Here is a 25637-nt window from a genome sequence, read left to right as displayed (position 1 = left end):
GGATATTTAGTTTGATTTATTGCCTCTTGTTGGAAAGGTTGGCGTTTTAATAACTCAGCTCCTCCTCACCCCAACGAAGGGAGAGCGAGAGAGCGAGAGGGAGAGAGAATGTGCGAGAAAGAAGAACTTTAGTAAGCACAAAATAAACGCGCGGACAGACAGCGAGGTTTTTCTAGTGCTTTTCTTTTATCTCCCCGGCACTCTCCCACTCTTTCATGTCTTCCGGTTCCTCTCACCGTTCACTCTGGGCTGAGGATATAAAAGCTAAACGTGCAGCCGAAATGGATGTCAATTTGAGCTCCTCTCTGATCTGCGGAGGGAGAAAGTACACATATACACGCACACACCCAACAGCTGTAATGGACTGGGGATGTGAACACTGACAAGCACATAAAAAATGGACCATCTGGTTTTGAGATAGAGGAGAGCACGGGACCAAAAAGAAGAAAAAAAAAAGCCTCCGAAAAGAGGACCGATGATGAAAGAGAGACAGCACTCTGGCCATGATACACAGTGGTGATTAGGGCCGGGTATCTATCTAAAAATTACGATATTAGCCCCGATACCAGCACCCTTAGAGTGACACCGATAACCTGATTTGACACAGTACGGTTGCCAGACCAGGGCCTGTCGTCAGAGGAAGGAAGCGTTTCGGACAGATAGATACATATGTAAGTAACTATGGATGATCACTGGCTCGCCACTCAGCGGGAGACCTGCGAAAAAATAAGTCTGGACAGACGCTGTTGAGTCACTTTCGATGGAGGACACACTCTGCTTTTTGTGGTCAGGAAAATCTGTGCTGTCAGCACAAGGAGAGTGAGTGAAGTGAGATGTAATGTAATACTTGCAGCGATGGATGAAAAACAAAGTAAATCAACAACATTTTGGGATGGCGTACACTTACCTCAGGACGGTTTGAGGAATTGAGGAATAATTTGTAACAGTTTACATCACAATCACTTTATTGGCCACATGGGAGCGGACTGTAACGTACCTCGAAAATCTAAAACCATTCCTGTCTCTCTTGGTGTCCTGTAAGCCTGCGGATGATCGCTTAAATTTGTTTAATGATGCTGGATTGTGGATTTCTTTGAGATGAAGTCCAGTTCAAAGCATGTTAGTGTACGCACGGTGGAAATGGTGTCCGCTATCATGAAAAAACAATTAATAACCAGCTTCCAGCAAAACACATAAGTTCCACATTGTCCCTCTGAAATAGTTTACAGGCCGTTTCCGGGACAGCTGTGGAAAAAAAAAAGTGCCTAGCTTATAGCACATACTGCCAACTAGAGTTTACCTGAAGCAATTTTCCAGTCAAATAAAATCCAAGCTAGGTGTGAACAAACTAAAGGTGGGTCATTAAGCCCTGTTACCATTTATCTTACCTGAAGTCGGCTGTTGCCGTGTGTCCTCCTGAGGAGAAGACGCTGATCCGGATGAAGACGTTGGCCTTTCGGTCACGGAGCAGCTGTCCACCCTGAAGTACTCTCCATGCTTAATGAGGTGCTTCATCATGTGGTCGTATTCCCCAGTTCTTGAACCCATGCCTTCACATTTTTACGTATTTACAAAACACAACGTGTGTGTGTGTGTGTGTGTCGTACAATCATGCTTCCGAATTGTTTCGATGGCATCGCGGCACGCTGACCTGCCAATGCTGGCAAATACGTCGCGCTCGACTTCACCACGCCACAGACTGTTCGGGTTGTAAATCAAACCTCAGAACTGCACAATTCGGGCAGATTTGGGCAGAAAGAAGATCAAAAGCAGGTTTGACTGGAGAAGCCTCAATAACACTCGGCGCTGGAATATTTTGTTTGATGCGTTAAAGGTTAAGTAAGGACACGCAGCCCCGGCGGTGATAATACGAAAACCTTAGAGGTGAGAAGTCGACGGAGGGACGGGGCTGCTAAACATGCTCGGTGGCTAATTGGCCAGCGGAGGGTTAAAGAGAGGGTGAAGAAGATGGTGAGAGACAGACCCGGAGATTTCTAGCACCAAACAGAGCCTTTATTTAGATGGTGATTATTCACACTGGTCATTAGAGAGAACCATATCACTTTCCCTCATTTACTGAAAGACAGCGAGGGGAGCGAGGCGGGGGGAGAATGAGAGAGGCCAATCATTAGGAGATATCACTTTCACCATCTTCTGAGCAGGGGAAGAACGGGACCGCAGACAGATACAGTCTGCGAATCCGCATCCTCCAGCAATAAGACAACAAGTAGCCATAAATAATTCAAATCACAAACCGGCAGCCGCCGCGTCGACACGTGGGAGTCACGGAAACCTGTTAACACAACCTTTACGCTCTCGTTCATTTAGTTGTTTTTTGTTTTTTTTTCCGTGCATTGGAGGTAAATCTGATCAGGGTAATTATGTTCTCTCAGCTATAGGTAGGCTGAGCATATTTGTTTGTTCTCTTGCAGCGTGTCTCCTCTAAGTGTAATTAAGTAAATGTGTATGTAGAGTTAATTACAGAGCGTGAAGTGGGATTATTGGAAAACATGCGCGTGTTTCCCCTTTAATTAAATGTTTGCAGGTATTCATTGTAAACCTGTCAGACACTGTGATGTAAGAACAGAAGAAGAGAGGCGTTTTAATGACACACTGACACCGCACACACACACACGCACACACACACATATAGACACACACACTAGTGCTAGTGTCTGATTTCGCAGTAATAACTCACAGGGAAAAAAAAACGTTGATGGGGAGAAAGTCATTGACAGGGTAAAAAAATAAAAAAAATAAAAAATCTGCATTTTTTACTCTCGGCCCATAATTCTAAGTGGTCCTGCCTGCTTGAATGTTTCCTAAGGGAACAATTAACTTGCTTTTAGTTCCTACCACATAAGCATGTCTGCCAAATCCTCATCAGATCGCTGCCCCACAAAAACACACGGCGACAGTCAGAGATTACAGACGCAAAGCCTCAAACTGGAAAACACACGGATGCTAACGAAGGACGCTGGGCGAGCTCTTGCAAGAAAAACATACAGAGGTGAAACGAGGAGCAAAAAACTAACCAGAGTTTTGTTGGTACGACACTCTGGTACAGTATCTGCCAGCTTTGATCCTCCTACAAGCGTTTATCCATTTAAATGCAGATATGCGCTGTTATATGACTTTACATCAAGATGTCACTGCCACGGTTTTTGTTTTTTCAGTATTGATATCAAAGGCCAGCATTTATCTAAAAAAGAATCCTAAAAAACACTCAAAGTGACAGCGCTAGGATGTGTTGGCCTCTCTTGTCAGAGCACACAGCTGCTAAAGAAAGTGGGATACTCATTTATTCTTTTATCTCAGTCAGAGCCACATGACTGAGCAGGTGAGGGATTTGTGTCCTCCTCAAAGGCACTTTGAAGGGGTTCAAACCTCGACGTGTTGTAATGGGACAGTCGTTTCAACCGCTCGTCCGCCCTGCTGCCTCCTCGTTGGCTGCATTTAAATGGAAATCTCTTTTCAGGCACATGGAGGAACCGTTTCCCTCTCCGACACCCGAGCATAAATCGAGACGCTGTAAGTCACGAGAAGTGTCCGTCTTGGCAGTAAATAGATCAAGACATAACCTTCACCGCATTTTTTGGCAGAATATCATACTGCATGCGCAAACAGCCATAGCCTCGTTCATCTCAAAGTTAATTTTACTACAGAGGGTTCAGTCAGTCCATCTGGGATGGAGGGTGGGGGGGGGGGGGATGCAGTACAGTAGGGGACAGAGCGGGAGAAGGGGAGGATAAATTGTGGAGGTGTTCGGCGGGGGGAGAGGATGAGCGCTGGCACACAGAGAGGACACAGAGGAAGGCGGACAGAGAGCAGCGAGAGACTGCGGCGAGCAGATCGGTGAATAGAAGTAACAGAAGGACAGATGAATATGCAGAGCAGGCCGCGTGTCCTCGTCTTGCTTCCATCTGACTCTACTAATCATCCACAAATGGTGCGAGAGGGGAGGGGGGGACAGGAAGGAGAGGAGAACAATATGGAAACAGAGTCAGGATGAAGGCGGGAAGCGGGAAGTGTGCAGGACAAGGACTGGGAATTATTGAAAACTTTGTGATGCCAGTGCCGAGGCGCTGCGTGGGTCACGGCGCCGATAAACAACGTTTGCGCGTGGGAATCTCTTAGGAGCCTCACATTCGACTTTGAATTCGATTCAGGGGACAACAATGAAATTATAAAGCCATTACCGGGGAAATCGGGGAAACTCATTACCTCAAAATAAAGTAAAGTAGACCCATCATTTTAAGTTGTTCAAATGTTTTTGCTCGAACAGCTTGGATTTAATAGTCTTCCTTACTCGGCGGTCCAGCTGTAATCGCTTTCCGGTCTCCTTCTTAAAGTAAAGCCAACTTTTAAAAAGTTCATAGTGTACTTTTAAAACCCTGATGAATGTACTTCTATTACCTTTGATCACCCGTCCTCACCACATCTCAAGAGGAAGTCAAGTGGCATTACTCTACAGGAGCATGCCGCTCAATTACACTAATCTTACGGTCATTACCTGCAAAGTTACAGGTGAATAATGGCATTCCCACGGTGAAGTAGCACACTGCAGCTCTCATTTCCTAGTGATTTTTCTAGAAAAATGGCTGAAAATTATTCAGCAGCCAGTAATTTACTGGAAATATAAGATGTATTTACCAGTGTAGGCTGGAGTTTTGGTGTTATCCGATTGGTTCAGCCATAAGGAACGTACAGGCAAGTCCTCCCAGATGATTATTGACTTTTCTGCATGGAGAGAGGGTTCTTTCAAGACAGAATCACGATCTAAGAATTGTTTGCACCACCCCGACTAAAACTTAGACTGCACTACACTGAGCATAATGACCTTCCACTACACATTCAAGTTAAAAAAATATATTAATCTATATGTCTATACTGTACATATTATGTCTGTGAGTGACCTGCGTGTTAAGTCACAGTTAGTTGTTGCATGCAGCGTTCACACTCATACTCGTGCTGCCGACGTGCCCTCCTGTGTAACTTGTACAGTGTGGAGCAAACAAGACTGCAGCCTTGTGTAACACTCTGAAACTGTTTCATCACTGTCCTGTGAAAACCAGTGCTTTTATCAGCCTCCCGACAACACATTTTTTCAGATAACCCGATGTAAATTATACAGTTTTTGGTTTTTCAGAAGCCCATTTCACTTGTTTATACATACTGTATGTTCCTAACACTGTGGTTTGACAGAAACGGTCTATCTGGTCTTTTCCACCACATCTCGTGAGTTGAGAAGATGGATCGCTGAGGCCTTTACCGGGTGGATTAATTTGGAAACAGGTTTTTAAAAATAAAGGAGTGTTTAGCACTGTTTCAGGAATAATCTCTGTCCGTACAGCACACCTGAATATGCATCATTCCTACTTTATCAGTGAAAAACATTGTAAACAGCAGCTCATGTCTGTCTTTTCCATTATTGTATCATCATCTGTCTGTGTCTTTTTGAATATAACGTTGAACAATAAAATTGAATTCTGTTACTGTATTAACTCCAATACTTCAATATCACAACACCAGCTCAGAGTTCATGTTTGTCAATCACGCTACAAACACGGATAAATAGGTGTGTCTGCGTCATCACTCCCCAAAATCTCCATCCAGCCACAAACACTGAAAGCAGAGTTCCTGAATATCTTCATCCTGAAATGAGTTTTTCCAAAAGCTTATTTTTCGGTGACTTAATCAGCGTTTGTGTAAAAAAAACAACAACAACATAACACCTCTTCTACAATGGTGCTACTGTTCCACTTCTTTTCAGCTTTTACCCTTAACTTGTCATCGTCGATGTCTTTGTCACTCGCTCCAGTGAAATCTACGTAGTTTCACTTTAAGTGGGGATAAGTTGTCCAATCAATATTAATCTTAGAAGAGAGGTTTTGCAGGCATGCGATCCCAGCATTCCAGTTTTCTATTCTTAACACAATGGATGCATTTCCATCAGCGCCGGAAAAAAAAAACAAAAAAACATTTAAGTTTGAGTCCCACACTTATCAAAGACAGAGAGAGGGAACATAAGGAGATCAGGCTCAGCAGCTTTTGCGAGAGCGATGAACAAACAGAAAGAAGAAGAAAAAAAGAGCCGATCGAGAGAGAAAAAGGCGAGCAGATTGGACACTGTATCTGTAATCATGAGGAGACACAATCAGATTGCTTGCATCTCAGAGTGCTGTATTCTGTGGGGGGGGGTCACTTACACAGTCAATAGTAATGGATAACACATGGCGAAAAAGAGACATCTCTTTCTTTATCTGCGTACATGTAGCACATGGGAACAACAAGAGCCCCGACTACTGCATTGAAAATCTATGCGACATGCTCAGTTCTCATCTTTTCTTCACAAATGGCGACCATTAGTCACCGAAGACGTTGAAGTGGCTCCTCAGACAACAAAAGAGAGAAAAAATTGGGAGGGGGGGGACACAGGTGGCCAACAGTTCACAGGGGTGTGAGAAAAGAGTAAACACAGGTTGGGCTGAGGAAAAAGAGGGGGAGGGACAGCGAGGGGAGGAAGTAAGAAGGTGCGGCGGAAAAGCATTCAATAAACATGTCTCTATAGTAACCAAGACGTAATTTGCTTGGTGAGAACAGGAGAAGGATGGAGATTTGGCGGGGGGGAGTGATGGAGAGAGGGGAATAGAAAAGCATTTACCATCACTGCTTGAGTCCAGAGCTGTAATTACGGAACTGAGACGCAGCGAGAGAGGGGGAGGAAAAGAGCAGAGGTACACACGAGGCGAGAGCCGCACACAATGCACTCGCACAAAAAGAAAAAGGTGAGAATGGAAAAAAAAAAAAAAACACACGCGAGTGGAGTGATGACCCCATCAAATTGGCACTGTTGCAAATAAGTGCAGTAGGCGTGCGGAAGAAAAGAAGGCTCCACAAAGTACAAAATGACAAAGATGAGGGAACAGAGGAAAGTTGTGAAGAGTTCATTTGTTCAAGAAACCCTCAGAGGAAAAAAAAGACAAGAATAATCCTGGCTGATCATTTAAAAAAAAAAAAAAAAAAAGACTGATTGAGCGTATTGATGATGCTGTAGGAGGGACTTGAAGGAAGAGCAGGAGTGTACCGAGAGCAGCAGAAGAAGAAGACGTGAGGCAGCTTAAAAAGTGGAGGAGCAGGAGGAGTGACAGGTGCAGAGCAGATATGTTATGGGGAGGCAGCGCTTCTCAAATGATGAGTGATACATGGACCGAGATGTGTGTGAGAGGAGCAGACATATGGCCGATCCAAATTGTAAGAGACCAAAAATAGCGGGATTACGGAGAAGACAGAGAATGGGGCCAGTCCAACTCTGTGTGTGTGTGTGTGTGACAGCAAGAGAGACACAGTGATATAAGGAGAGGAGTGTGTTCATGCTGAGTGTGTGTGTGTGTGTGTGTGTGTGTGTGTGTGTGTGTGTGTGTGTGTGTGTGTGTGTGTGTGTGTGTGTGTGTGTGTGTGTGTGTGTAGGGTAGTTGATTACAGCTCTGGCGAGTGGCTTGGTGTCAGCCTGTATATGTGGAGATAACAGGATTAAGAGGCTACTGACACTACTGTACAAAAGTAATGGAGAGAGAAGGAGAAGAAGAAGAAGAAGAAGAAGAAGAGGAAGGAGTGATGGTGAGGAGGAAGGGCAGGAAAATGAAATAGAAAGCGACTTAAAGGGATATTCCCCCCACAGTTCTGAAAAAAAGTCACGTGATATTGAATCTTTAGTAGTAATTTGACGCAAAATGTCCAGTCTCACTCACCGTAGGTAGAGGGTGTCGTCGGGCGTCATTCTCCTTCCCTCTGCCGTACGTCTGTTACTTTTTTTTTTTTAACCTATAGGACACAACAACAACCTACGAGCTTGGGGCCTGCATGCTGAAAATAGCAAGTCACCCTAACATTAACATAATTGCTAACAGCACAAACCTAAACGAGCTAGCAGTTCCCCCCCAAAACAACAAGTTCTCCCTAGCGCTATTTTGCAAGGGGCACCAGCAGTGGTTGTATCCTTGTGTTGCCCAAGATGATTGTGATCGATTTAAAGAAGACAAGCTGGAGAGTTCCCCCTGTATACCAGAATGAGAAGCGGCGCAGGCGGACCTCTCTCCAGCACTGACACAGTGGTCTGACTGTGTGAGTGTCTAGAAAGTGAAAAATAATTTATACAGATGGGTGACAAATGTAAAAACTTGAACCACATGCTGCCGTGCCACAGGGCGCCAGGATCACTGAGTGGTTTAATGAAATATGACCTTCACGATCCCCAGACCTCGGCGCAGGAGAACATCTACAGGAGATGTTTTCCTGAGGCTATTTATTCGGCCTTTTCTTCAGCGTCGTCACCTGCTGCATCTGTGCATGCACTTGGGAAAAGAAACTGCCAACCACCTCTGAAATGTATTACCCTGTATTCCGTAAGCCCTGAGAATATACGCTTATACTTACACTCATAAACAACTTAAACAAATCATCCACAGGCGGCCGGGAGAGACGGGGAAGGCCTCATTTTTCACATCATCCGCTCACATATGGCCACTAAAAAAGTGATTAATACATGTAAACTGCTACAAACCCTTACACAGAGCCCCTCTAATTTTCAATAATGACACTAAAAAACTACTTCACACCTGGAGCAACGACAGATATAATTTCTAGCTGTCAGCTTGTTATGCAGAGGAGGAAGAGTTGGCATGGATCCGACACATTCGTGCATTATCAAGACCAGAGTCTGGAACTGATTTGGTTTATTTTGCAAGAAATGTTGAACCGAAAAGTCATCATGCTCGAGTTAAAGTAAAGATGTCGCGTTAAAGCAGCATTATGTGACTTTATTTTAACCTTAAAATAACAGTTTCAAAATCACGTTGATGTTTCAGTGTCTTGTAATCGGGTGAATTGTGCCTTTGCTGTTTCTGCACTATGTAGCTTTAGTGAGAGGGCGGGACCACAGCGTTACATACATGTTTACTTCACCATACAGGTTTCAACACACAACATTGTTATGACATAATGGGTTTTGTTTGTAGTCAGCACCTACATCATGTCTGAAAAATCTGTGTTTTTGTCTGCGCTCCTCCATCTGATGCAGGAGGAGCTCAGACAGAAAAATGTGATGTCACACACTTGTTCTCACCAATCAGCATTTAAGAATATTTTAATTTCTGATGTTACTGTTAATCACATCTGATCGGTCAACAACCACACAGTCCTACCTGGCGAAGCATGTTCGAGTTTTGAGTGTTAAAGCCATAAATAACACCTAAACATTGTTTTTTGGTCCGGACTCTATAGGAGAACAGAAAATATTTGCTGGGATAAACTGTGCCAGGAGATGTGTGGAGGGGAAAAACATATTTGACCAGTAATGAGAAGATCAATGAGAGGGAAGATTAGGACGGATGATGGATAGAGATTGAAGAGAAAAGAGGGGAGAAGATTCTGGAAAGAGTGCTGATAATGACGAATAGCAGACACACAGGAGCTGAAACAAATATTAAAGTAGAGGGGAGGAAGACGGAGCGAGAGGGGGCTTGAGGGCGAGGAGAAGTTTTATTTTTCTGCCCATTCGGTTAAAACGGCCATTAGTACGTGCGAAAAATCCATCAGCCCTGCAATCAACATGGCTCTTAATTTAGTGCATCATAACCGTGGATTTCAATTGCCGCTCCCATGGGGTAAATGAGACCACTTTTCTCTCCAATCTAATCCGAGTCAAGTGGGGAAACTGGTCAATTTATAGTCTGAGACAGAAAGAGCTAGCTGCAGGGCTCCGGAATACTTAAACTGTTATGTTCTGCAGACAATTCCAAATTGAAAGTTGGAAAGGTTTTTTCAGGGTGAGAGGGAGAGAGAGGGGGAGTAAAATGAATTTTCGCAAAGTATTACTAACCTCTGGCACTCTTACAAAATGTGTTAGGGACTGTCTGGGCCTGTAGATCAATCAGGACCAGAGAGAGAGAGAGAGAGAGAGAGAGAGTGAGAGAGAGAGAGACCCCCGCAGAGTGAGCGACTCCTCCGTGGTCTGCTCCACGTTTGCTGAGGGAGCGCCTGCTCGCTAGGGACAAATTAGCCACACAGGAGCACTAAGGCATCATGGGAAATTAATGATCAGGACCTCCAGGAAGTGAGCTAATGAGTCCTAGTGCCACACGCGCATGTACAACACCAAACACACACATGCTGGATAAAATGATAGAGAGAAGGCACAGTGGGGGGGGGGGGTCCTGCAGAAAAAAGAAAGCGTGCAGTCGCAGCAGCTAATAACACAAAGCTATCAATGGAACTTTGTGTGGATGACTGATAGTGCTGGGTTAGTCATCACACACACACACACACACACACACACACACACACACACACACAACACACACTTAGAGATTGAGATAATTAGAGAGGACCACCAGTGGCTTTCGCCCGTGGAGCCGTAGTGATTACTGTCACTACACCCTCCCCTGGGGCGGCTGACAACAACCAGAGAATTAATAGTTATCAACACACACACACAAACACACACACACACATACACACACTCATGTACCCATGTGTAGCTGAACTAAATCTTATGGACGCCGTTGCTCTCCACAGTTTGATTATCCTGTGCGTTGGGTACCTGAACGCCTCGTTTCACTATAATGTCGCCCTACTCAGAGCTTTACGGTGACGATAGGTTCAAGGGCTGGAAGGAAGCTCGGGAGAGATGGAAACAGCACCTCACTGCCCGTGTTGTGTAGCAAGAGGTGGGAAGAAACAAAGTACAAGTACTCTGTTACTGTATTTCAATAGATCTTTCAGGTATCTTCAGCCCACTTCACTGGAGTATTTATTTTCTGGAAAACTTGTTATTTTTACCTCTTGTAATTTTAACACAAATCTTTGTACTCTCTACTCTTTGCATTTTCAAAAGGGGCTCGTTATCTTAGACTTAAAGGTGCTATTTGTAAGAAGAGTTGATTTTTGAGTGTCATTCCTAACTCGTCAAATAATGATGCTTTGGGATGGCGGCCGACCCTTCCTATATATAATCCTATATAAAAAAGCTTTACCGACCAAAAATGTTAGTATTTTGTAACCTGGGAATGAGACCTAACAATCAGTTTCCTTTCTATGAACAGCTCGGACAAATCCTACTGATTCTAGCTTTAAGTTTAATAGTCACATTAAAGTTTGAATCATGTTAAAGAAGGACTGTTCTTACTCAGTATTTGTCCTCAGGGGAAAATAAGATCCCAAGAACACTGTCTGAACCTAGAACGGTGGCAGGGTCTGCCAAATACAAACAGTGTTAACTTGTGTTGTCCTTTAAGGTTGGTTTGTTCATTCAGTCACAAAAAACAACATTTAGGCATTTTGAAAAAAAAACGGTCAATGAAGATCTTTCTCTTCTGATTTAAATTTCCTGTCCTTCAGAGGGATATTCTTATACTTTATACTCCTACACTTTACACATTTCAGAGAATGTATTTTTTTTACCTTTACGTCACTAGGGAAGCTGGATCAGTATTTCTGCCCTCACCAGCGTCTTTTTGAGCTGTATTTTTACTCGAGTAAAGATTCTGTTTACTTTTCCCACCTCTGTGTGTACTGGGGAGGGAAACAAACAGCTGCACCCTTCTTAGAGCCAGAAACTTAAAGAGGCAATATGTAGATTTGGAGAAGAAATTCAGAAAGTCAGATTTTCAATATTTACAATACTAATGAGGTCATAATACAAAGTCAGAAATATTCATATTTACGATATCTGAATAAACAAGCTGTTCTCAGAAGAAATAAAGGTCCCATGACAGTTTTTGAAGCTAAAGGTGGCAGAGCCCGCCACATATAAACAGTAAAATAGTATGAAACTGTGTCATCCTTTAAGGTCAGTTTGTTTATTCAGTTTGTACAGGCATAACAGAGCAGTCAATAAAGATATTTCCCTTCTGTCTTCCCAAAACAAATCATTGCTCCTTCAGAGGGATACTTTAATATTGTGTGCACCTTTCAGAGCCTGTACTTTACTACTTTTACAAGGGTCTTTTTTTTCCACAAGTATCTGTAGGCCTACTTCTACCTAAGTAAAGACTGTGCACCAGTGAGCAACACACCCAGCTGCTCAGGGTCTGTCTCCGACTATCAGCTCCAGATCAGTCTCTCTCAGAGGACAGGGGCTCCTGATGAAGTGGGACAGTGACGGACTGTCTCTCCACACCAGTCGGCGCACCTCACAAGGGTTTAACTCTTGGCATCGGTCTCCCACACATCACCACACCCTTGTCGCCCGATTGGTCCAAAGTTTCTCCCGGCACCGCCCCTCAAGCCCGGCGGCTCCGCCCTTCAGGCGCTCTCCGCAGCCTGTTGCTGCCAAACCAGCTGGCAGTTTCTACTGATATCCTCACTTATTACTGTACACTGGAGACTCTGACCTTTAAACTCTCAGCCTGCAGCTTTACAGCGAGGAGATCTCCGCTCCCCCCCCCAAAAAACCACCATGATGCGGACCGCGGACAGACCTCCTCACTCACCTTCAGCTCTGCAACCTGTGATTTAACACCCTTTCTTTTTTTAAAAAAGCGACTTTAAGACCACTTCATGCATCATACGAGGCAGCAGCAGCAGCAGCACTTGAGGTGAACATTTGAGTTTTCTTCATGAACTGGTGAAGCTGCTGGAGGAAAGCTGTTCACCGAGCTCCGCCGGGTCTCCACCCCTTCACCTGACCCGCGCGCTACTCCCAGAGTCCTCTCCGGCGGCCCGGGGCGGACAGGATGGGCTCCCCGGTGCGGACGCCGGGAGCTCTCCCGGCGTGGAAAGCCACGATCTTCCTCTTAAACATAATCTCTGCCGCCGTGGCCAAAAGACACGTCGTGTACTGGAATTCGACGAACACAAGGTGAGGAAACACTGCGGTGATGCTCGCGGGTGAGGCTGTCGCTCTGCTGGCGGGCCGCAGAGGGGCTTCATGGTAAAAAAAAAAAAAAGAAAGAAAGAAAAAAAAAGAATTTTAAAACGAGGCTGGTCTCAACTTGCACAACGGGCCACGCTAATACCTACTAAATGACTCACACTTTGGTTGTTTTAAAGAATCCCAGCTATGCGGATCGCATCCTGCGTGTGTTTAATTGGAGAGCTGGTATGATCACCTCAAATCTGACCAAACCGCAAAGAGCTACCAGACAGGTTCAATGAGAAATCCTGAGCTCATTTCGGTGGCCTGATCTCACCTCCTCCTCCTCCTCCTCCTCCTCCTCCTCCTCCTTCTTCTTCTTCTGCAGCTATCTTTACCACCATGACTAAACTGTAGCCCTGGCTTTCACCTGTCAACTCCAGTAATTATGCTGCTTACAGAACACAGAAGTAAGGGTTTCTTCACAAGTGTTTGTCCTGAGTAGTGTCCTAGATAGCACTCTGAGGACACAGGTGTATATTAAAAGCTAAAGTGCTTCTGTGCACAGGCGAGTGTACGGTGAGGTAATGGGAAGGTGTGTGTGTGTTTGTGAGTGTGTGTAATGGGTTGATTGGGGCCATTAGCAAGCCCGAGTCAGGCTCACCTGCTGATCCAGGTGTTCCAGTCTGGTTAATTGAAGGGTTGGTGCTGGAGGACCTGCAGGGCCAGTAGGCCTGCTGCCCGAAATAACACGTCCGCCGCTCTCTCACCCGCTTATTTCCAGACTCTCGCCGTCCTGGAGGCCCAATTCCCCAAACACCCCTTCAGATGAATGACCTTTTTACTTAATAGCCGTCGGCCATGGCGACCACTTTGTCAGCCACACTTTTCTCGTGTTTTGCATTTGTGGATACACAAAATGTGACAGAGATACGACTCCTGGGACCGATTATTTCCCTGAGGGCTCCATTTTTAAAGCCTGCAGGACTCATCCTGTACTGGAGTCGGTCGAGGTTCTACCCGGTGTGTCCAGGCGGGTAAAACCCCGTCCTGTAATTGGGATCCAACAGAAATGTGGCGGGGAGGAACTCTGTGAGGATTAGGAAGCACCTTGTAGTTCCCCAGAGATTCAGGGATGAATGGTCACAGCCTGTGGCAGGGCCACACAGTTGGCTGCAACACCACACAATCACAATGCCATCAGCATCACGGCGGAGGGTAACCCACTGTGGCAGAGAATCACTCTCATCAGCAACACCACCCAATCACAAAGCTATCAGCGCAGGCGTGATGCTGCACCCGGTTCAGAATCCCCTGGGTCTGCAGCTAGGACTCTCTTTCATTCCTCCTCTCCTCTCCTCTCCTCACTCTTCATTACCTCCCTTGTTACATCCCGCTCTCCTTTTCATTTTTTTGTCTGCACTCCTCCTCCTCCTCCTCCTCCTCCTCCGCACCCCTTTATCTCTCACGACTCCCTCCTGCCCAGTGATGGATATTGGCGGTGTGATTAGTTGAGCTTCAGTCATTTTCCCATACCATATTTTCTATTAGCTGCCAGCCAGCCGGCCAGGTTGTTCTGAGGCCTGTAAATGCAGCCTGGCGAGGGAACAGGAGGACAGAGACAGGAGAGTGATGCTTTTGTTGGCTTGGCGCTGCACTGAGGCGTCCAGGGCTCTGCTCGATGGTACAGAAGGCACTTTAGATCAAAAAATAACCACGTTTGGCTTTTTGTGTGTTTGTCCACATTGTTGCAATAGTTTAAAATGAAGCTTAACTGTTTATAAAGCTGCTCAAATTGAAGTTTATATCCAAAAAAAAACTAATCAAACATTTTAGCTTCTTTCAGCTCTTTGTTTTGGTTTGACAGCAAACGACTTTGATGTTTTGAATCACCATTTTCATCAGCAGTGTAGCTAAAAAAGCCCTGATAAACTGTAACTGCGAGCTACCTGGTCAGCACCAAATAGCAGAAGGACAGCAACTAGCATTTGGCAGCTAAAGAGATAGAGTTCTTGCAGAACATAATTTGGTTTGAATTTGTTTGAAAAAATGACTTGATGTATGCTAATGTTGCACCGTGTCTGCTGTGACTATAAATAAGTAGCTGTTGGCTAACACCTCAAATTCATAAGCTTGTATGTCAATTAATGTATTTAGTAGCATTTCCCCTAAGAGTTGGTGGAGAAAAAAACAGGGCAAATATCAGATTTGGATGAAAGTACATTTTGAACTTGCATTCACCAATTTGCCTGACACACAAGTTTAAGTGCATCCTAACGGAACATTACGTGCAGATTTAAATATTGTATCTTTAATGAATGAAAACATATTGGCATGATGTTGATTTTTGAGCTGGGTGCTCATTTTTGCGAGCTAAAACTAAATGTTAGCAAATGCAGGAAATTGTAGGCTAACAAGTTTCTGTGACAGCTAACAGTCAAAGAACTGTGTGAACCAGTGAAGTCACTGCCTTCACTGTTTCTGCCATGTCTGATTCTGGACGAGCTGAAGCTAAAGGGGAGCTAGCCGCCGTTATAGATGTTACGATAAAGGCTCAGCTCGTATATAACGACAGTAGCTGGTGGGCGAACGGGCTCCTTTTAATACAGGTGACAGAAGACACTCTCAGGCTATCACTCCTTGGACATCTAGATTTATGGTTTTAATGAAGCGGGGGCAGTGGAGTGGAGACTGAAGGGCCTTGTTGCTCGGCTCCACGTCGGCTAATATGGCTGTAACAAAGGCTCGGCGAAACACTTTGGCTGGCACACATTTAGCACCCTCCAGATTTGAAAGATGGAGCTCTGAAATGGAAGTGATGGACTGACTGCAGGGTCAGCGTGGAACATGGCGGAGTCAGGCACCCAGGCCTCTCTTGATTGTGGGGCTCAAGTGGTTCGATTGCCCACTTTTACGATTTTATGAACAGGGTTTTACGACCGTTCTCGGTTTTATTACATTGTTTCTCTCAGAGCGATAGTTCCTTATTAGGGGAGAAATTATTTTTTTACTTCCTGGAGCAGTTAAAGGTGAGTAAAATATTATAACCAGAGCGCTTTAAGCTCGACTGGTGTTTGCATGTGTGCTGACAGTATACCTCGGTGCTCCTCTGAGTAGCAGGCACAGTTTATTGGTATATTACCCCCCCCTCCCCCGACTTCTGTACCATGGTGTGCTTTAAAACCTGTTGGACCGAATAAGTTGACTGGCCGATTTGCTGATACAACAGCATACGCCTCTTGTGCCATATTCATCCTCATAAATCCACTCAGGATGTGTCAGGAAGTTTATTCAGACCAGCCAAAACTTTAAAGGATTGAATTACCTGCTTTGTGCCGGAGATGGACGTTTTTTGCAAAGAGGCTTTCACCCTATCTGTACGGGCTGCTCATACATCCATAACAAGAATAAATGTCACCCCGAGCCCACTCCATTTCCTCGTCCTCTGACTTACCCTTGTTCTTGGCTCGCACACCTCTGCTTGTACTTTCCGTCTTATCCGACATGGCAGGAGGAAACTTGTTGCAACAGCTCAAACTTCAGACCCCGCTTCCTGACTCCTCTTGTCTTTTCTCTCCAGCATATCGGTGGATTAGCTGGGTGTTAATTGGAGATTTTTGCCATTTACATTCAGACTTTTTACACAATCTGACTGACGTAGCCAATTTCCACGACCTGAAGTCACTCTGCAAGTTCGCACACAGACCTTATGTAAAAGCACGTCAAACGACGCCAGACCAGTCCGGACCCCTCTCAACTCTCTCTCCCTCTCTCTCTTTCCTTACTCTCGTCTATGTCTCTCTCCCTTCTTCTGACACAGGCTTAGGGCGACTTCCAAGCCCAGTGGAGCATGTTTAAACGGTGCGCGGGGGAGATGAATATTTGTATTGGTTTTCTGTATCTTTATTGAAAGCAGCCCTCATAAGTCTTGCGTGTAATCTCTGCTCTGTTTATGCATCATTTCCCTGTGTGTGTGCACTCATGAATGATCTCGTTTAAATACCAAAGTAAATCACATTCTGCAGACCACACCTTCTCACACACGCACGCACACACGCACACACACATCCGACGTGTGCAGACACACATGCAGTACAGTAAAGTGAAAGCAGACAGTGTATGTAATTGTGTCTTGTCAGAGGAGATGATTGCTCTTCGAGACTGATTTCTTTTTTTATTTATTTTTTATTATTTCTTCTTCACTGGTCGGCCTGCCTGCGTCTGTTTCCCTCCTCTGTTGTGTGTGTGTGTGTGTGTGTGTGTGTGTGTGTGTGTGTGTGTGTGTGTGTGTGTGTGTGTGTGTGTGCGCATGCAAATGAATCCATTTCTCGCACTGTCTGCTATCTCGCCTCTCTGTGTCTGTCTCTGTACTAATCTCTGTCTTCCCCTGGTAAATGATTAACATGGAGAACCTGGCTGAACTATAATCAACAAACCCACAGTGAGGTAATTACCACTTTATTCCCCGTGCTGCTAACAAAGCAGTCTCTCTCTCTCTCTCTCTCTCTCTCTGTCTCTCTCTCTCTCTCTCTCTCTCTCTCTCTCTCTCTCTCTCTCTCTCTCTCTCTCTCTCCCCTCATCTGTCATCTAGCTGTATCAGTGTCTCTCTCCCCTCTCTGTCTTTCAGTGTCAATGCCTATTGTCTCGCTCGCTGTGTTGCAGCTCCAGAGGTGTGCGTTTGTGGGTGCGATTGTGTACCTTATCAGTCTCTGTAAATGCGCTTTGTCTGTTTGTTTGTGGTATTGAGTGCATTATCTGGAGGTAAACTGTGGATGAGTTAACTGTGTGTACACACCAGCGTCTTCATCTCTGTTCGGAAAACAATGCGAGGCAGGGCTTTTTAGTGATTTGCGCGCACCGCAGATTGACGCTTGGTGCCATTGTTGTGGGTTGAAGTTCATTTCAGTGTAACAATAGCTCTGTGAGAGGAGTGTGTGTGCGTGTGTGTGTGGTGTATGTTGCCTGGAACTGACCTGCTGTTTTTTTTTTTTTTGCGTTAAAAGGAGGAACTCTTTGTTTACTTGAGAAGAGATGGAGTGTGATAGCCTTCAGTTCTGGGAAAACAAAAAACCCCAGAAATGCAGCAGGATACCCGGCCCTCGTTAAAACACTCGAGGCTCTGATTCATTATGCAATCTCGCACATGATTCATGTTCTTGTGTTGTTGTTTTTTTTTTTTCTTTTACAAGTTTTCTGAGATTTGCTCCTCTAGTGAAAGTGGCTCTGACTGGGGAAAAAAAACCCCTCAGTTCCGGCCAGCGGTGTGTGTGTGTGTGTGTGTGTGTGTGTGTGTGTGTGCGGCTGTGGGAACATACCAACCGCTGTGCCGGACCCTCGTCTAAATAGGTCATTGTTTTGTTTCCACTCGTTAGTTGATTTTAGGTGCGACTGAAGTGTGAGAGAGGAAAGGCGTGTTCCAGCCTTTGGGTGCTTGTTTTTTTTTTAAAGGTGGGGCATGCACACAGAGCATTGTGCAACCATTTCTTTTACTCTAAAGCGTCACGTGGCCTCTTTTTTTTCTTCTTCCGAACCATTTCAGGTGAATCGTGACAGAAGCCGGCACTGACACCGCCTCCTTTTCATGTGTGAAATCAGTAATCTTCTGTTCGGCTGTTTAGCGTTACATTACACGCCGAAACATAGAAGTTGCGCAACAAATGTAATCTTTGCAGAGATACACAGACATGAGCACACTGTGTCGAAAATGAGGTTTGGCCTGGCGGTGAGGATGTCTGTATTAAAATGGATCAGATAGTCACAGTGCAGCTCGGAGCCGTCGGAGCAGACATGGTGTACAGGCATGAAAGGACGGCCGCTCTCTCCTCCTGGTCAGGATATTTAGCCAATCGATACCAATTTAACACCCAGATATTATCGCCCGGCTTCTCGCGTTTTCGCCAGACTGCATGTGGACCCGTCCCTTTCCCATTTTCTCTCCCCTGTTTCTCTGTGTACACACATATATCAACATTAGGCTGCATTAAGCTGTAATAAGTTGCATTGTACGAATGTCTCGGAGTGGGGTGGAACAGCTGCGGAATGAAATGAGGTTCAAGGCTGTCCGCCGCTCGGTTTGGCACCGCAAAGCCTGGCTTTGGCACAAAATGGCTGCTGGTGCGGTACGTGTGTGAAGATGGTTGTTACGGTGGTTAACGGCTGGTGGTGAGCACCGAGCAGGGGCGCATTCATTCATTCATTCATGGCCCACAATGAGCTGGCATTGTTGGAGGTGTCAGGCCCAACTGTGTACTCCTCTGACACACAAAACAGCAATTAAAATTGTGGCGTGAGAATGCGTAAACTCAAAAATGTGGGAAACACCGGCAACTTAAGCTTCAGCGAGATAAAACAATCTGCTCGTTGTTTAGCCAATATGTGCGTTTTAGAGCGACACACACGTGCATGCACAAACAGGCAGACACAAACACACAAACACACACACACTCACACTCTCAAGTACATAGAACCTCGCGCAATGCTCTTCCACTCGGCTCAGAAATCCTGCCAAGAGGCAACCTGGGAATTCCCTGAGACAGAAATTGAATTAGTATTGACCCAGGCCGAGCAAAGGGCTGTAGCAGAAACCTGGATTATTGTACCATACAAGGTCCAGGTGCCAGGAGGACATGGAGACATGTTTGCCATCATACCTCCAGTCTCAAAAGGTGCTTATGGACAGTTGTTCCGAAAGACCTTTTCATTGGCTGCGTGTTTTCTCAGAGGATGTTCACCAGCACAATAGAACTTGAATCTCAGAACTTTGGATGCGAATGCCCATTTCGCTCTCGAAACTTGATGCCTATGAAGAACAGGGTTTCAAATTACATTTAATTAATCATTTTTTTCCATTATATGTACAGAGTGACTTATTCAGATTACTTTTATGGTCTAACCAATAGTCTGAAACCCAACAAGTCTACATTTATTGTCATAAATATCAAGAAAAGCAGCCAATCCTCACATTTAAGACTTTTGAACGGCAAATATTTTACTTTATTGCTGGAAAAATGAATGAAACCTTTGACTGATGACCAAAATATTGATTCATTATCGATTCATTTTCTTTCGATCAACCTATTGACAAATCACCTATTTGTTGCAGCTCTAGTGAAGAAATATTTGGTGAATATTCTCCATAAATCAATGCGATTTGCTCCTGGTAGCACATCTTGTGTGCAGTAGTTACATTAGCAGTCATGAGCCACAGATTAGGAGACACAGTGCTGTGGGACTGTTTGTTTAATATGCAAATCTGTTGGCTTCAGATGATGCAATACGCCAGTGGGTTTAACCAACAGTCTTTTTTTCTTTTCAAAATAGTTCTGCTCACAAACTACCTTGTAAAAACTAAACAGAAGCAGTTTCAAGTGATTCCTTTTTTCATGTGCATGTACCTCTTCAATAATAATAACCTGAGCTGGCATTCTGCCATGTAAAGTCTACTGGAGGATAAAATGTACCCTGCTTTTACATGAAATCATGCAGGTCTGATTATCAGATGTGATATTTGGCTTCTTTTTATTATGGGGAAATTCCATAACTGATATTAGGAAGTAATATTTTTTTCAAACTGGATAAATTTAATAGATAGCTAGTTTAGAGTTTAAACATTTAAAAACCTCTTTAAAAAAAAAGAATATTGGTTATTGTTTTCCTGGATTCCTCGATACCTCGATATATCAGAAGTATCAGGCTTGAGGTTGTTGTTTTTGTGTTTTAGGGTTTTTTTTTTTTTCTGTTTTTTTTTTAACAGATAACAGACAAAATTAATTAATTTGAAAATGCACTACTTAGCTCTGATTCTGCCGCCACTTTCTGTCTTCAGCCACGACGCTGTTGCATCAATAATCATTGATGCATTAACTTAATGTTGGTATTTATGATATTTATATATATGTAGTGTTAAACACAACAGCGTCCAAGTCAGTAGTTCTCTTCAATAGATTTTTTAAAAAATCTATTGATGTTTCGATACACTTGACAATATATTATTTTGATATTTTGTTTTTATAATTTGAATCTGCAAAGTAACTAATAAGTAAAGTAATGAAATAAATGTAGTGGAGTAAAATGTAGATATGTGGGGTGAAAGTACAAAGTAAAGTCAGGAAGCAGAAAACAATCTGTCTTTTCTCAATTCATTTGTGTTTTTTGCCCCGACTGTATGTCGGTCAGCGGCTGTCTGGATTAGTAATAATCTGTGTCAGTATCGGCATTGATAACAGCATATCGGTCGATCCCTGGTCTGGAGTGAGAATATGTGAAATCAGAAGCTGCAGAGGAGAAATCCGGAGCGTCCGTCTTCACACCAGTAGAAACTTTATGGACTAATAAACCTGCTGTAGAAGCACAGCTCCCCGACACAGCGAAGAGACGCTTGGATAAAAAATAGCTGTGGGCTGTAAACGTAAGTGTGTCTTTAGGGGGTTTATACTTTTTTTATAAATGATTCTGCTGGTCACAATTACCTTCTCATACACGAGGAGAGCTTCGAGTAATGCCTTTTTTTCCCCCTTCAATATTGTCAGTTCCTGAAAAAACACCTTTCATCTTGCCTTTGTGATTTCCCAAGGAGATGGATCACATGACAAATGTAGATGTTTTGAATCTGCTGAGTGATTTTAGGAGACTTTTCCATGGTGGAACAAAAACTAATATTATTTTGGCATCGCCTCCCAGAAGCATGGCAGCACAGCCTACTTTCCAGCCCCCAATGATGTGAAACACACACACACACACACACACACACACACACACACACACACACACATACATTCCTCCACTCTTGTTTCTTTTTTGGACTACCACACGCACACACACCACATATGAATATACACACACACTCCCTCTCTGCTTCAGCCCCCAGAGATTGTAAAAACATTAGACCTGCAGTGGAGGGAGCGAGGGATGGAGAATGCGTTAAGGAGAGGGATGGTAGGGAAAGAGTCAACAGATTTCAACTCCCAAAACAGCTCGGGAAGGCCCCCAGGGATGGAGGGATGAGGTGAGAGGGAGAGAGGGAGAGAGGGAAGAAAGGATGTCAGCAGGTATTACTATCACTGTCACAAGCGGGCGCGAGGAGAGAACCCCTCCCTCCTCGCTCTCCTCGGCCCCTCCCTCCCTACCACTACACACACACACACACACACTCTGAGGCTCAGGCTTGTATACAGGTGTGTTTCAGACACACACACACACACACACACACACACACACACACACACACACACACACACACACACACACACACACACACACACACACACAAACTACCAGTAGTACCATTACCCTGCCTGAACACACACTCACACACGGCTGCTCTGACTCTTGGGAGAGCACCAGTGGGAATCACACCCCATTTAGAACTGACACTGCTTTCTGGTATGCGCGTGTGTGTGTGCGTGTGTGTGTGTGTGTTGACTAAGAATATGTTTATTCATTTTATTCATGTTGTAATGTAACAGTAGGGTGTCTCTACCTGAGTAAAAAAAAGGACAAAATATGAATGGAATGTGGTTTCATCTGCTTATTCAAACATACCCGAGCTCCCAAGTTTTTGAGGCTTACAGTATGATGAGATATGGGTTTGATGTGTGTGTGTGTGTGTGCGTGTGCGTGTGTGCACGCGCCAGCATATTTGGATGTGTTATTTTTGTAGCAATAACCAGTACCACATGATTTCAGGGTGTGCAGTAATGCGCAGCTTGATCCCTGTCTCCTGGTACTCTGACTGCTATTTTTTCTCTCTGCCTCCTTGTTCTTTTTTCTGTCCTCCCCTCCTCTTTTCTCGACATTTTGCTCCAATCAGATCTTTTATTTATGAGTTGAAAAGGAATGTGTACGTTTGTTTCAGAATCAGTTCTTTGTGCAGCCAGATTAGCTTTACCTTCTACTGTATCCAACATTTTTTGCACTGTGTGACTGCTGCAGGCATGCTAGTGTGCAGAGTACTGGACGAGCTGTACAAACACTAAACCGACCTTTCCTTAAAGGGTAATGCCACCAATTCTGCACTTTGAAGTGTGTTTACACGTCTTAAAGAGAATAACCTTAAATGTGAAAACATTAGTTTAAAACCTTCTGTGGCTCCAGAGGAAGCTGCATGTCATCTTTAAATTGCTTCCAGTGATGTCACTCATTGGCTAGGTTGCATTGTGGGTAATGTAGGTGCCAGATTTTTAAAAAGGAAGGAGAATGTGTGGAATATAAAAGGCGATGTATCTGCTTCCGTTCTATCGATTTTGATTGTTTGTTTTTGTCTAACAGCTTTTCAAAACCTGGCACCTACATTACCCACAATGCAACTTAGCCCCCAAGTGACACCATTGGAGGCAATTTATCAGATTAAATGGAGCTTCCTCTGGAGCCACAAAAGGCTTTATACTACTTTTTTCAAACATGAAGTAGTTCTCTTCAAGACCCCTTAACACACTTAAAGGAACAATATGTAATCATTGTAGTTGAAAACATACAAAAAGAACTTAAATAACAATCTGACATGAGAACATTTGTGTAAATTGTTGCAGGGATATCCACTAATGTATGCTAAGCAGCTAGCCCTGGCCCGTCCTGGTCCAAAGCTCCCACACAAATGTAAACAGCTACACAAGCTAACAAGCTAATGGCAGCTACGGTTAGCAGGTGCTCAAGTGATATGCTGCCCCTTGCATGTTTAATATATGAATCCAACAGGTAGGCAATTGGACATACTGCACCACCTTTCAATGTGTAAAATTGGCAGGTTTTCCCATTTAAGGTTGATTAAGTTGTTTGTTTGTTTGTTTTCACATTTTTTTTACGTAAACTGTCTTTTCTTTTTTTTTTTTTCTTATGAAGTGCTATCCGTCAGAGTCCCAGAGTATGTTTTGTTGTGTTCATCAGAAACGATCAGATGCTTGTGATTCACAGTCCGAGAGCATCCAGAGTAGTGGTGGTGTTTTTGTGCTGAATGGAAGAGGGGAAATAGCCCTGTCCCAAATCTCCATAGCTGTGGCCTTGTAGCAGGAGAACTCATGAATCTCATTGCTCCCCCATTCAGCTGGAAATGGAGTTCTTGTACGCAGCATGCTTCTCAAAAACACTGGAGGAGATGCTCCGTGTTTATGATTGCGAGATTAATCTGTGTGTTCTCCCCTGGAAAAGAAAAAAAAAAACACCAGGTGACAAATGCCAAGTCATGAAAGTCAGTAAATCCCTTACTGGCTACATTTTATTTTTCAAATTTAAGTAGTTTCCCAGATGGAACCCTTTCAGGATGGAAATTTGTTGTGTTGCGGTGTTGATCTGAATACCTAAACAAGTGGGCTTCTCTGGTGTTATTTGCAGCTGATTTGACCATCATTAAAAAAAAACAAAAAAAAAACCCTCAAGCCCTCGCTGTACCTCGTGCGTGTTAATCTTGTAATTTTGGGTCATTGTGGTACATTACTTAAAGTAGCGGCCAGTCATTTTTAATCCCAAATTAATCAGTTAATCCCAGTCCAGTGTCAGGCTGTTGTTAGCACTGTGTGAGACCGCCGTCTGCACCTCTCTCATCGTGACCCTCACCACTTCCTTCCCCCGTGCCCCCCCCCCCCTCCTCCTCCTCCTCCTCCTCCCTGCTTCCCTCTTATTGTGTCTAAACCCTTCATCAGTGTTGTGGAACTCGGTTTGCCTCTCCAAGAAATTCAGGGGCATCCGGCTTTAAGGCGGAGAATGGCATCTAGTCATATCAGCCTTAAACCTTAAAAACATGAATTTTATTACACGCGCTGTGAGGCTGGAGCTGAGTGTGCTGTATCGAGTTCATAAATAACACACATTTAGTAGCCTTGATGCAAAGGAGACAGAGTTTAAAAGAGAAAATGTAACATCTTCACTCTTGTATAGACTGATATGGTCCATCAGTGTAAGTGTCCTGCCTCTGGTGTGAATATGTGTGTGAGGGCGGGGCGGGTGGGCTGCTGGCTGTGCGTGACTAGAACAGGACAAAGCTGGCTGCCTTGGGGGGGAAATCAGGGGGACCGTCCATGCCCCCGACGCACGGAGCGATATGAATCTTAACCGATGTGACGGAGAAAGATGGAGAGGGCAGAGAGAGAGGCATGGATCGGGGCTTCGCGAGGGAGGGCGAGAGAGCGGAGGGGCCAGTTTAGACTCCTGGGATTCCAAAGCAGTGACCGTGAAAGTGCTTAGATAAACAGAGAGAAAGACGGAGAGGGGCGGAGGGTGGGTGGAGGAGGGTGAAATGGTGGTGGAGGAGGCAATGGAGGGAAGAGGGGAGGACGAGAAGGTGTGTGGGGAAGGAAATGAGACCTGCTGAAGATGTGGTGGAAGAAAAGCAGACTGGAGTGAAACCAAGTTTTTTTTTTTTTTTCTTTTTTTCGGAGGGACCGAAAGAGGCCAGCTTTACTCTATTTACTCCTTAACTCATGTGCTGCATCCCTTTCTCCTCCATCTTCTCCTTTCCTCTCCTTCACTCTGCTTAAATAATTCAGGCCTGTTGGATGTATTAAGCCAGGTTTCCTTGACATGTCTTAAATGTGCGTGTGTGTCCGTCTGTGTGTTTGTGTGTGTGTGTGTGTGTGTGTGTGCGTGTGACTGACTGCTTCAGCCCCTCCGAAATGGCCATTCTTTTTTGCTAACAGCCACCAAATAATCAGACACAGAGGGAACACGAGAGCGGGAAGCACACCTGGGATGAATCGAGCGCGCTGCTGCCTGTCCAGCGTTGACCTTCACATCCCGGAGAGAGAGAGAGAGAGAGAGAGAGAGAGAGATGGAAACAGAGTGCAAGAATGGGATA

At 44.5% G+C, this 25637-nt stretch overlaps 1 protein-coding gene and 1 long non-coding RNA gene across 3 annotated transcripts in view; one reads left to right on the top strand and one right to left on the bottom strand.

Moving 5' to 3' along the window:
* Positions 1 to 11841: 11841 nt before the first annotated feature.
* The window catches only part of si:dkey-246i14.3 (ephrin-A4), a 37914-nt gene continuing 24118 nt past the window's right edge, over positions 11842 to 25637 (top strand). For both annotated transcript variants that reach the window (XM_037075600.1, XM_037075599.1), the window contains exon 1: positions 11842 to 12859. In XM_037075600.1, coding sequence (XP_036931495.1) covers positions 12735 to 12859 — 125 coding nt within the window. In that variant the 5' untranslated portion in view covers positions 11842 to 12734. The remainder of the gene's footprint in view (positions 12860 to 25637) is intronic.
* On the bottom strand, positions 11935 to 13465 carry LOC119006658. The gene is made up of 2 exons (XR_005070862.1): positions 13033 to 13465; positions 11935 to 12924 (listed from the first exon to the last, which is right to left on the bottom strand). It is a non-coding gene; the product is annotated as an uncharacterized LOC119006658 (long non-coding RNA).

This window comes from Acanthopagrus latus, chromosome 17, assembly GCF_904848185.1.
Source record: "Acanthopagrus latus isolate v.2019 chromosome 17, fAcaLat1.1, whole genome shotgun sequence".
Lineage (NCBI taxonomy): Eukaryota > Metazoa > Chordata > Actinopteri > Spariformes > Sparidae > Acanthopagrus > Acanthopagrus latus.
Note: the sequence above shows the minus strand (reverse complement) of the source record. Positions and strands in the feature narration are given on the sequence as shown.